Source organism: Ochotona curzoniae, unplaced genomic scaffold (assembly GCF_017591425.1).
Source record: "Ochotona curzoniae isolate NIBS_2020 unplaced genomic scaffold, NIBS_Ocur_1.0 contig_1274, whole genome shotgun sequence".
NCBI classification, from domain to species: Eukaryota; Metazoa; Chordata; class Mammalia; order Lagomorpha; family Ochotonidae; genus Ochotona; species Ochotona curzoniae.
This window is the reverse complement of record NW_024465023.1, coordinates 25,787,491-25,801,009: the sequence shown is the minus strand read 5'-3', so window position 1 is coordinate 25,801,009 and position 13,519 is coordinate 25,787,491. Positions and strand designations below refer to the sequence as shown.

The 13,519-nt window shown below is 41.1% G+C and overlaps 1 protein-coding gene across 2 annotated transcripts in view; it reads left to right on the top strand.

The window, feature by feature from the left end:
• Nucleotides 1–13,519, top strand: part of PDK3 (pyruvate dehydrogenase kinase 3) — an 81,054-nt gene that overhangs the window by 49,831 nt on the left and 17,704 nt on the right. For both annotated transcript variants that reach the window (XM_041000180.1, XM_041000181.1), the window contains one exon: nucleotides 8,503–8,580. In XM_041000180.1, the coding sequence (XP_040856114.1) occupies nucleotides 8,503–8,580 (78 nt within the window). The remainder of the gene's footprint in view (nucleotides 1–8,502; nucleotides 8,581–13,519) is intronic.

Sequence of the window (13,519 nt, the reverse complement as noted above, 5' to 3'; positions counted from 1 at the left end):
CAGCCTCAGCTCTTCCGTTTGGGCCACCCATGGCCTGGGTCTCCTAGCAGGCACGTCATGTTCCTCTCAGTACTCCTTGACCCCCTGACCTCCCCAGTCTTTATTGAGGGTGGTTGTTGCTCATCAGGGGCCATAGCTAAGGAAAATCTGGGCGGTTGGTTTATCCTGAGCATCCCTGAACCCAGGGAGGATGTGGATCTTAGTTCAGCCTGTGGTTGCTAAGTTGCCTCAGCCACTGTGCTGTTAGAAAAGGTACTCACAGGTTTTCAGTTGTGCAGTGACTAGGCCCAGCCTTGGCCCCTAAACATCCTGTAGTTGCTCTCTGCTGTGATGGCTCTGTGCTTAACCCCGACCTCTGCACATCTGCACAGGACGAGGGAAAGAGAGCATCCTTGTTAGGAGAGCTTAGGCCTTAGCTCAGGGCTTATGATGCATTCTTATGATAGCATTCTTACAGTTGAGTACTCCTGCAAGAAAAAGACTCAAATTCAGAAGGCAAATCTGTGTTGCAAAATACAGTGCATGTGCCTTTTCAGCTGTCATTAGTTTGTGGTCAGGATGTGTGTCTTAAATTTATTTTCCAACTCACATAAAATGTAGTGCCTGTGGAAATGATCAGTAAATATTCCTTGGTTTAAAAATATTTTTAAGCCTGTTGATAATTTACTTTTTAAAAAACAACTTTTTGAGATGTAATTCTTATATCATAAAGCTCACTCACGGAACGTAGTTGTTTGGTGACTTTTGCTATGTTCACAGAGTTGTACGGCTATCACTATAATCCAATTTTGAAGTATTTTTTGATATTCCAAAGAAAACCTTGAACTCTGGTAGTTACTCCCTGTGTCTTCTTCCCTGCTCTAGGTAACCCCGAATCTACTTTCTGTCCATATAGATTCCCCTGCTCTGAATCTTTCATATAAACAAAATCATGTAATATGTGGTTCTTGGTGACTGCTTTCACTTAACGTAACATTTTCAAGAGTCATTCATATTGAAACATCCATCGTACTTAACATTTTATGACTCAGAAATGCCAATGGTATTGATGTATCACATTCATTGCTTCATTAGCTGATGGGGAGTTAACTGGGTTAACTGGGTGACCTCAGACATACTCTGCGACCTGTTTGAGTCCAAATTTCTTCACCTGTTAATTGGCACTATTGGTAACTCACCTGCGTCACAGGGCTATATGAGTTCTGTTCACTGAGCAAGTGGCACAGTGCTAGCGCGACATGGTTAAGGCTATACAGAGGTTCTCTAGCAATGGTCCTTGGGTGTTGGACAAGTCATTTGGCTTTCTCACTTATGCCTGTTTTTTGTAGCCCGCGAGAACATTGGTTCTTAGATTGGAATTCGTTGGCCATTTCCAGGTTGGTGTGCAGTTGTGAACGCTGACAGTAATCTTGTCTCTAGGCTGTGCCTGGTACTGGTTGCCTCCATCTCCAGCACTGATGGCCATTGTAGGCACCCTTGCTGGGTAAACCCAGCACCTGACAGCAGTAGCCTCCGTCCTGCTGGCTGTGTCACAATCGTTGGATTCCTTTCTATGTTTGATCTGTGAAACTCAGGATTTTCATATCCAAATGGCTTTTCTAGCCACGTGCATATAATCTTTCCTCTTCAGTGAGGGGTTGACCTTAAATTAAAACGATCTCTTTTTTCTCCTTGAAGATTAAAGTAAATTTTGACAGTCAGATTTCTATTTCATCTCCTATGAACACTACTTTTAACTTTGTATGTATCAGAATACCTAAGGAGTAACTCTTTCTAGCTCAAATGAAGACAGAGCAAATAATGCAGAAAGAACCAAAGTTTAAGCATCCTGGCCAGTTTCCCAGATCCTCTGGCTGGAAAGCAGTGGCATCTCTATCCCCGGACACCCCAGGAGCAGGGATCAGCAAGTCTCAAGAGGCCCGGTCCTCGCCAGCTCTTCTCCCGTGTTCCTAAGAGAGGAACAACGTGGTGCCGCTGCCTGCATACTCTTAGTTTATAAAGTAACTGGCGTTTTTGCCCTGAGTTTTTATCTTCTTTCATTACTATCTGAGGTTTCTCAAAGTTAGTGTTTTTTAAGATTTGTTTTTATTTGAAAGATTTTATGGGGCGGGGGGTGGGGGGTGGGGGAGAGGCTTCCATTCAGTGCTTCACTCCCTAAATGGCTGCAGTGACTGGAGTCTTACTGATCTGAAGCCAGGAGCTGGGAGCTTCTTCCTCGTCTTCCACATGGGTGCCAAGGACTTGGGCCATCCTCTAACTGCTTTCCCAGGCCACAAACAGAGTTACATGGGAAGTGGAGCAGCCGGGACATGAAGCAGCACACATATGGGATGCCAGTGCTGTAGGCAGAGACTTAATGTACTGTGCCATGGTGACAGCACCTCAAAGTTAGTCTTTTAACTCAGTGTTTCTCTGTCTGATATTTCCCCTTGCTTTTATTTGAAAGAGGTTGACGTAGAGATAAGGGTTCCAGATTAATTCCCGCCTGCTGGGATGATCCTGCATGGTTGCATGGTATAAGCTCAGTCAGGTGGGCAGCCCAAATGAGCTTGTGTTTCACAGCCTTTCCAAAACGTTGACAGCCAGCCTTAATCCCATGTTTAGATCCCTGTGGCTGGCCACTTGTGTGTAGAACGGTAGGGACAATATTTTTCTTTCTGGCTAGACAGTTGCGTAAATGTGTGGAAGTTGGGGTGTCTCCTGCACAGCACTGATTGAGTGTGCGGAACTTTCAAACTCGCCTCCTTGCTGCTTGTTTAGCACATTAATGTCTACCTTTGCACATCTGCAAATTACAGCCTGCAGGGAGCGAATGCTAGAATTAGTGCTCTAAAGCTGCTCCTGTTATCCTGTGGGCGGTGCCTTACATTGTGACCCCTCTCCCTCCTCTCTTTGTAAGAAGCTGGGAAGTAAAAATGGAGAATCCTGTGGTAAGATCATTTTGAAGGCACAGACTTAAAGGCTTGGCACAGAAGTCGGCTCTCACAGTGATGTGAACTTGCCTGTGTTATTCCTCCATGCTTTTATTGCTTAGCATGGTAGCATACAAATGGTATCCTGAATGTATGGACATTATTCTGGTTCAGAAATAATATTTTGTGCTCTTGCTGTAGGCTCATCAGGTTGCAAGGAATAGACATCCACTCAGGTTAGCTCAGGAAACAGATTTTTAACAATTTTTTTTTTTGTTTAAGAGAGATACAAGATCTTCTATCTGCTGGTTTACTTCCCAAAATAACTGCAGTGGCCAAAGCTGAGCTGATCCAAAGCTGGGAGCCAGGAGCTTCTTTCAGGGGGAAGATTAGTGTGCTGTGCCACCACATTGGCCCCCTAGAAGCAGATTTATTAAAAGAACCCAATAAATCCCCTGATAGTCCAAGGGTAAGAAGCACTTTGCAGGGGAGCTATAGAAACTGGAATTGGGATGATGCTGGAGTTGCGAAGTCATAGCCCACCTTTCTCAGGACCTACCCTGTGTATTCCCTTTTGTCTACACGGCTGAGTATGATGGCTTGTTGAGGGCAGTGTCGGGCATTGCTTGCCTGCCCAGAGCATGCTGACTCTCCATGTGCTCTTTTGGCTCCTGCCTTGCTTGATGATTCAGTGTCTTCACCCTCAATTTCCCAGTATGAATTTAAGTGGCTTAATTCATTTTGATTTTTTTTACCCAACGCCCATGGCTTGTAGGATTCTACTCAGCCTTGAAAGATGGGTTTCCTTACCCGAAATGGTCGGCTCTGACTCCCCCAATCTGCTGTAGTTTGGAGGGTGCTAGAGGAGCTGTTGCTTCAAAATCACCCTGGTGCGTCTGGCTTGGAGTGGGTTTTGGGTGGGAGGGAGGTGACAGTCATGCCATGTTAGAATTGCTTCATCATTTTCAAGAACTTTTGCAAAGCAGCTTCCTTACTCCAGAAGCTACTCTATAAGGTGGTATGAGGGCCTGTTGTAGTGCTTGTGAACTTTCACTGTGGCAGCCAAAGAGCAGAAGGCGACAGTGCAGCTCAGCAGCGTCAGCCTCAGAGCCTCACAGATGAGTGCAGTCCAGTATGGACTTTTGGGGAAAGTACTGTATCATTGATCTGCATGAACATCTGAACCTCCTATATCAGGTGGTGCAGAAGTCACTCATTCAGAAACAAAGTCAAGCAAACGACTGAGTGGGATCATGCTAACAGGAGATAATGTTCCTTTGGCCCCAAAGTGCCTCCGACTAGAAGTGATCAGCGAAGGGAGGTGTTAAGAAGCAATGGTTTGCTTGGGAGTGTCATTCTAAAGCATTCGTTCATATTATTCAGGTTGCTCATATGCTGTTACCAGATGACTAGAATTACTCTGGAATTGTTTTTATTAAAAGATTAAAGCATGACTTTAGTGGTAATTTCATGGTACTCACATTGTACTGTATTTTGGCAATGGCTTCTCCTATTTGAGCTCTGATGTTTTTCTGTATCCTAGGGGAATGTAGGACATTTCTAGGCAACATCATTTGAACTGTTTGAGCACTCATTCAGGATTTCTCCTGGTTCAGCCTCTTGTGAGACAGTTGCTGGGCTAGAGGAGAATATTTGATAGCATACTTCTGCATGTTATTTTGGATGAGAAAAGTCTTCCAGTAGAAAATAATCTCAATTATATGTTAAGTTTTCCTATGTGCTGTTCATTAAAAGTGATTCAAGACTGGGTTGTACCTGTTGCACAAGTTTTTGAAAGCATAGCCCCACTCTTAATGGCTTTGCTTGTTTTTGGTTTTCCGTCTGTTTGTTAGCCACTTGGATGTTCTAGCCAGGGAAACTAGGCCTGTGCCACATCCAGAATCTCGTTAATTACTTTATAATAACACCTCATCACCTTTGAAAACAGATTCCTAAAACAATGGATATCATCGGTGTTCAGTGGCAATAATAATTTCCTAATATTTTCTTATAAAGATTAAGGATAAACACCATTTGAATTTTAAAGTATAAAAGTTCTAATAGAAAGATTTTTGTAAGTAGAACTTGTACTTTGTTCTGGAGGTAAAAAAAACTTTTATGAGCCAGTAACTGAATTTTGGTTGTAATGATAGTGATTTTTGTGAGCTTTATCCTTTTTAAAGAATTTGCTTATTTAGAGGCAGGGCAACTCCCCATTAGCAGGAGCTGCTCCATGCTGAAGCCAGGAGCTTGGAACTCCAACCAGGTCTTTCACATGGGTGGCTGGTGCCAAAGCAGGTGGGTCATCTGCTGCTTTCCCAGGCACATTAGCAGGAAGCTCGATTGGAAACCGGTCACCTGGGCTCTCAAGCCTGCCTTCATATGGTATAGCAGCATCACAAGTGTCAGTATAAAGTGCTGTGCCACAACATTAGTACCAAGCATTTCATTTTATGGCTCTTGGCTTCAGATTGGTTCAGCTTCTGCCATTACGGCCACTTGGGGAGTGAACTAGCAGACAGAAGATTTTGCTTCTCTCTGTAAATTTGCCTTTCCGATAAAAGTAAAATAAATCTTAAAAAAACAAAACAAAAACAAGAATAAAAACTTTAGTTATGAATGCTACACAATCCTGATTTGGGAGCCATTCTAGGCCTCTAGTTTCCAATCTAACCTGAAAGAACACTGCTGTGATTTACTGCATGTTGAGAACTTTATCTGGGCCAGAGGCTTGCCTCATTCAACAAATTACTACTCATGTCCAAAGTATACTTTAATCTGCAGTGGAAATTTATAAAGATGCATATCAGAATATATCTTATCACAAGTGCTTTCACAGTGTTTTTGGCTGACTGGTACATTGTGATGTCCTGAGATTTTCAAGGATCATCATGAAATTCTTCATTATAGCTCTGATTCACAGTAATTTGTTGTGATACTTAAAAAATTCATATTTACTCATGTTTTAGGAGTCATCCATGTCTTTGAACTCTCATTGGCTCTTACTATCTGGTCACCACTGTTGTCTTCACTTGTGTTGCATTTGTCCTCAACAATGCCATTGTAGTCATGCTGCTGCTAAGCAGGCCAGTAATCTGAAATTAGTACATTAAGTGGCTTTAGGATTTGATACAGTGAATGGGAGACAAGTGCTTCAATATCTTTATGATCTGCCTGCAGGAAATGTTTTGTGGCGATGCAGTGGCTCTGTATGTAGGTAATATAGCATTGTTTATAGCGTTCAGTATTTGGAACTTGAGTCCATGGCTGGCTTTGTGCTTTTGCGTCACTAGGTGGAGATGTAGCATTGTTTGGTGGCGTAGCCAAGTAAAAGGAATGCATCTTTTCCCAAAGGGACTTCCCAGATATTTGATGATACTTAGTATACCCAAGAAAAATTGTAAGCTAAGTGTAATCTTAAATTTTAACTTTACCCTTTTCAGGGTTGAGATTCAGTCTTACTTTAATGTTTATTTTCGCAGTGAGGAACACTTAACATCTTTTTCTCCTCTTACTACTGCTTCCTCCTTGTTATTCTTCATTGTTTCATTTCATCAGAGTTATCTTAATATACCCATGTTTAGCTCTTTATAGTATTTTAATTTTAAAAATATAACAAAATAATCGGAATTCCTACTCTGCGGAAATAATATGTGAAATTTTAATCTGGTAAGAGTATGAGATAAATAAGCCAAAACTCATAGTCTAAACAAGACCCTAATCCTGTCTTCGTATTACTTTAATTTAATAATGTCAAATTATAACAGATAAAACTGTAGAACTCTTGTTTCCCTACCCTTCCTTTTTTTTTTTTAAAAGACTTATTTTATTTTTATTGGAAAGGCGGATATACAGAGAGGAGAGACAGAGAGGAAGATCTTCCGTCCGATGATTCACTCCCCAAGTGAGCACAACGGCCGATGCTATGCCGATCCAAAGCCAGGAGCCTCTTCCGGGTCTCCCACATGGGTGCAGGTTCCCAAAGCTTTGGGCCGTCCTCAACTGCTTTCCCAGGCCACAGGCAGGGAGCTGGAAGGGAAGTGGAGCTGCTGGTATTAGAACTGGCGCCCATATGGGATCCTGGGCGTGCAAGGCGAGGACCTTAATCACTGAGCCATCGCCGGGCCCTACCCTTCCTTTCCATTCTGCTTTCTGTCACATCTTGAATCTTAACAAGTACCTGTTCTATGTACAGTATTGCTATGGAGAATATAAAGAAAATATTAATCTGTCCCCAGAGAGCTAATAGCTAATTTGCAAATGTGTCCATGAGTTGTTTTAATGTGATCTGAGTCTTCATTCTTTAGGAAGTGTCAAGGCTATAATATCTTTTTCTAAAAGTTATCATGTTGCATTATGTGACACAGTTTTATAGGCTCTGGGATTCCCCCAAAAGGCTATAATATCTTACACTGTTGAAAACATTATGTTATCTGAATGAAGCTACCCATAGAAGACCTATATTGTATGATTCCATTTACATGAAATGTGCCGAATAGCACACGTGTAGAAGCCAGGTGCATCTGTGGTTGCTGAGGCCTGAGCAGAGAGGGAGTGACTGCTAGGGGGTTTGAACTTCTTTTCAAAGCGATGGAAATGTAAACTTGAGGGTTGTGGTGGATGCACAACTTGGCAAATATACTGAAGACACTGAATTGTGTATACTCTCTAAGTGGATGTATTGTATGGTATGAGAGTTACATCTTAATAAAGTTTTTAAAGAAAAATAATCAAAAAGCTTAAAATTTGTCAAGCCAAGTACTGTTTATGGACCATCACCTACACAGAGTTCTGTGCAAGTTACCATGCAGGTGGAAAGTGCAAATCCCAACCCTGGGATCTGTTTTGATGTATTCTGCTTTGGGACTTTGTTGCTCTTCCTTGGAATCTCCTGAATTCCCTCCTCTACTTCTTTTGGTAATGTACTTGGAATCACTAGATGTTCATTTCATAACCTAACTTTCTAAAAAAAAGAATGAAATGAAGTGAGTTCTACTCTGTGTTGTCTTTTTCCTTTCAAAAGGTGATTGTTACTCCTCCATTGTCGATAAGTATCTGCCCTGATCTGTTACCTTCGACTAACGTAAAGGACATTTTAAAGAAATAGTGGGGTCACTAGTAACTAAAATTGCCTGACTCACAGAAACCACTCATTCAGTAAGTCCTTTAGAAATGATACTGTCAAGCCATAAGAGTACTAGCATTGTTTTAAAACTTAGAACAAGTACTCCTTTGCTGCCTGTTTATCAGATTAATTCCATTTGGAAGCATAGTCTTGAACTCATAGACTTCCGTGCAAAATAGCTTGTAGAAATATTTAAAGGTGGCATATGGCTAGCTATATTTTTGTCATTAGTCTAATGTTTTGTCATGTTTGTGAACATTAAAACTTTAAGAAAATAGGAATTTTGCTTTAGTCATAATGGTGCTATTAAAGCCAGAAGGCTGAGTTTTGAAAGTTCTTAGTTTGTTAATTCTGAATCTAACAATTTACAGTTGAATACATCTCTGAGTGTATGTGAGTATACATACAGATGCAGTTGTGCTGATGTTGTTAGTGCAGCAGCTTAACCTTCTCCTTTCTTTGCAGATGCATATGAGACAGCCAAGATGCTGTGTGAACAGTATTACCTGGTAGCTCCAGAACTGGAAGTTGAAGAATTCAATGGTAAAAGAAAATATTTTAACTGTAAACACAAAGAAGCTAACAAAATCCCTAATTATACCTGAGCTTCATTTCAGTGATATCCTAGATCTATGCGGTCTGTTCATTTTTATATGTTGAGAAAATTTGTCTACACCTTAGGTGAAACAGGTGTATTGTTGTTAGATTTTATATGGAAGTGTCAATGTATTGGATGTCACTGTTCTCAGAACAGAAGTAATCAAGGCAGAAAATGCACAAAGGAGGTTGGGTGTTGAGGTGCAGGGGCGTTGACTTCTGCTTGGAATGTGTGCATCTGTATTACAGTACCAGCGTGAATCTTAGTAACTGTAGTTCTGATCCAGTTCCTTGTTAATGTGCTTGCGAATGAAACAGATGCCAGCCCAAGTACTTGTGTCCCTGTTGCCCATAAGGGAGACCTGGGTAGAGTTCTTGGCTCCTGGCTGCAGCCTGTCCAGCCGTGGCTGTTGTGGGCATTTGGTGAATGAACTAATGGATGCCAGATCACTCAGCCTGTTTCTCTCTCCCTCCCTCGACCAACTCCCCATTACTCTATTTTTAAAATAAATAAACAAATGTTTAAAATTTAGAACAATTCATAAAGATATAAATAGGAAGTTCTCAAAATGATAAATGTAAGCAGTCAATAAATAAATAAAGTATTTTAAGTTTACTAATGAAAAGTGCAAGCAAAACCAAGGAGACATGCCATTATTGTTATTCAAAACAGCAATGATTCAAACATTTTAATACTTGTTCTTAGAAAAATACTCTCATCAACACATACATTTCTTATGCATGTTTAACTTGATAATAGCCTTTCTCTACTTGATCTTAGCCAAAAGGCCGAGAAGTGGTGATAGAGCCTTTTTCAGAAATGCTAACAATGTTCCTTCTCTTTGGCTTAATAAATTAATCACAGTCATACTCTGCCTCCGTGACTCAGACTTTAGAAAATGTATTATAAGGAAATTGACAAGTGCACAGGTTTATATACAGGACGAATATCAATCAGTTTTCTTTCAGAGCAAATCTAGTTAAAAAAGAAAGTTTTTCACAATAGAGAACTTTTAAAATGGATTGTGATATTCCCATAAGATAGAATACTATCCAGCCATTCACAATGATGTTTTAAAAGAATCATGTATGAAAAACATTGAATTTTTGAGGTTTAATTGGCAAGGAACAGACAAAAAAAAAGACACCTTTCATCTGCTAGTTCACTCTTGAAATGGCCACAGTAATTGGAACTGGGCCAGGCCAAAGCTGAGAGCCTGCAGCTCTGCCCAGATCTCCCGTGTCGGTGCAGAGTCCGAGCACTTGGGCCACTTCTGCTGCTTTCCCAGGAGCATCATCAGGGAACTGAATTGAAAGCTTAGCAGCAAGAACTTGAACCAATACCCCGATGAATGTTTCTAAAGCATAAGTTATGAAATTTGTAATGATACAGATATATTGGAAAAATTATAGTTGATGTTTACATTTATTTACCTATTACAGGTTGTAATATGCAGGTTGTAAAAACATAGAGAAATGTGAGTAATAAGTGAAAGCCCCTGCTGTGCTCAGTCCCAAACAGAGCTTTAGTTTTTGTTTTGTTTTCTTTTGTTTCTCATAAACGGGATTAAAATCATTTATATTTTGCAATTTGGGTTTTTTACTGCACCCTGAAGATCTTTGTGTGTAAGCAACATTAATAATGTTGCTGAAGGGTTATCCATAGTGTAAATAATCACAATTTACCCATTTCCCTATGGGATTGTAGATAAGGTTTCTGATTTTCCCATATTCCTTATGGGGTATGTGTGTGTGTATGTATGTGTACGTGGGAGAGAAGTGTGAATGTGTGGAAATATTTCTATAGGTTACATTTCTAAATGTGAAATGATTTTTTCTTTTTGATTGGGAAGTGGGGAGCAGTTTTTTGAAAGTCAGAGACAGAGGTGCGGGCCCAGAGAAATCTTGCATAGGCTGGTTCACTTTCCATGTGCCTGCGACAGCTGGCACTAGACCAGGCTGAAAGCAGGGGCATGAACTCAATCTGGTTTCCCACATATTTGCCAGGGATTCAGCTGGTTGGACTGCCATTGCTTCTTGCCAGGGTGCACGTTAGCAAGAAGCTGGATCAGAAGTACAGATACTATTCAAAAGCAGGGACTCCTATATAATATGCAGGCATCCCAAACTTTGTCTTAACTGTTGTGCCAAATGGCCACCCCCATGACTAAGTCTTAAGTTGTGGGCATTTATATATTCAAGATAAAACCCAAATTTCCTCTTAAAAATTACCAAAAATGTGTTCCTCTTGCAATGAAATGGAAATGTGAAAAGACTAAATGTTGCTGTCAAAGGACAGTTATCCACACATTCTATTAGCAGGTGTGGGTTCCAAGTTCTTTTCAATGTTTCATTGCTTCTCTGAAAAGAGTCGGTCTTTCATTTTGTATAAAAATATACAATCAGAACCCAGTGGACTTGGTTGGAGTATTCCTCTGTAGAATCATCTTAATCTTATGATTTCTTCTACTGGTTACACAGGGCCTGACCTAATCTTCCAGATGTATATTTGCTCAACAACCCTGTTCTTGTCCCAGAGCTGGCTCTGTCAGCACATTGTTTTTCAGTGAGGCAGTCAGGCTAAACAGCTCGCCCACCATGACAGAAGTTTTGCAGCTGTTTTTGGAACTGTCTCAGTGCTACAAGCTCCTTTTATATCACATTAAAAAAAAACCCAATGATTTATTATTTAAAAGGCCAAGCTAAACAGAGATAGGAAGACAGAGAAGGAGAGATCTTGTATGTGCTGCTTCACTCCCCAAATGGCTGCAGTAGCCAGGAACTGACTGAAGCCAGGAACTTCATCTGGGTCTCCCATGTGAGTGGGCAGAGCCTGAATACTTGGACCATCTTCTACTGCTTTCCCCAGACCATTAGCAGAGAGCTGGATCAAAGGGAAGCAACTGGGACTTGAATGAGTGCCCATGTAGGATGCTGGCATTGCAGGTACTTCCTTAACCAACCCATGATGCCAGCCCTTATTGTCATATTTTTAAAATGTTTTAAAAAGATTCATTTATTTTTATCAGAAAGCAGATTTCCTGAGAGAAGGTGACAAAGAACTTCTGTCTGCTGGTTAACTCCCCCAAGTGGCCACATTGGGCAGAGCTGAGTCAATCTGAAGCTAGGAGCCAGGAGCTTCTTTCTGGTCTCCCACGTGGGTGCAGAGTCCCAAGGCTTTGGGCTGTCCTTGACTGGTTTCCCAGGCCACAAGCAGGGAGTTGTTGGCAAGTGGACCAGCTGGCACATGAACTGGCACCCATATGAGATCCTTTACATGCACGCTGGGCACCTTATGTCTTATGTTGAAATGGTCTTTTCCATTGGCAGGATAAGTTTGCTGAAGGTTATAGGTAGCCACTGGATTTCTATTGCTTTGGGTAATGTATTGATGAGTTCTGTTTGTGATTCCTTGAACATCAAAACCCTTTGTTACCATGATGCATGGAGTGCTTTAGTTCTTACTAATTTCTTGTCAGAACAGGAAGCTGATTTTGAACACTTAGGGTTTTTTTTGTTTTGTTTTGTTTTGTTTTTACTGTAGCCTGAGATAGAGTGCAAGTGTTTCACAGTGACAGTTTGCTCCAGGTTAATGTAGGGAGCAGTCAGATCCAGATGCACGTGGATTCAGAGCTCAGCTGATAGAGGCTGATAGTTTGCTGCTCTGTGTGAGCGAGCCCACTGTTAACCCCCAAAAGCAATTTGTTGCTACCTGGAGACCTAGGGTCTGTTCCTTCCACATATTATTTTGTTTTTGAATTCTGGATTTCTTTTTTTTCCTTTCCTTTGCCCTTGAGAGAATAGTGACTGAGATTGTCTGGAAAATAAAGCGGGAATACCATCAAGATTGTCCACTGTTGCTAGAATTCTGACTGTAGGGGGCAGGCTGGCTTAAATTTCCTGCATTGTCCTATCCTTAGCATGTTTGACCATGACTAGCCAGGTGCTATTTGACAAGCCATGTATGGCAGCCTGTGGTCAGTTCCTTCAAAGGCAGCAACAATCCCTGGCTGTTTCTATTCAGTTGTCAAAATAGTAAGTGAGTAAACATTTTCCTTATGCTTTTTCTTTGTGTGGTAGGCTCAGGGTTTGACAGGAAATGTGAGCTTTGTAACTCACCAGGTAGTGGAAATCCAATTCGGACACTTCTATGATGTAGGCTTTGACTGGATCACGTTGCTTCTGCAACACCCAGCTTTCCTCACCTGTAAGCTCACCTTGCTGGGCTGTGGAAGGAGAATGTCTGTAGTGCCTCAAATATGCATGAGACACATACTGAATATTTAGGAAACTGTGGCTGCTGGAAGTCAATGTCGCCACTTGCATTCTTTTTCACCATTTCTGCATCAGTTGTTCCTTTCAAGAAGTCAACTCACAGCTTTGGTGGGAAACAAAAATTTCTGTTTGTGCAGTGTATATTTTGTTATTAAGGGATTCATAGGAAAAGTGTGTGTCTAACCTGGGAATTTGAACTACTGGTTTCCCCATATTTGAAACTTTCATGCATGCTTTGTCCAGTTTTCTTTATAGTAGGACAGCTATTACTGGTAGCTCTGTTAACACTATGGAAGTGAATGTTTAGTAATGCTAGTAATTAAGACTTATTGAGTACTTACTTTGTGGAAGGCTCTGTGTGTCCCAGTTTATCACCATTATTTCACTTAATAGTTCTGTTCAAGCAGTGAGCTACATAGTGTATCTGTTGCAGAAACGGGCACTGAAACCCAACCCTTATTAAAGTAGCTATTTAATGTCAGAATTTGAGCCCATGGTGATTTTGAACCATGCCAGCTGTCTCTCATAGCCTTCCCCATTGACTTTTGGGACAAATGAGCCACCTTAAACTGCACTGCTGAGTTTTCTTTTAAACATATTTTTCTGCTTA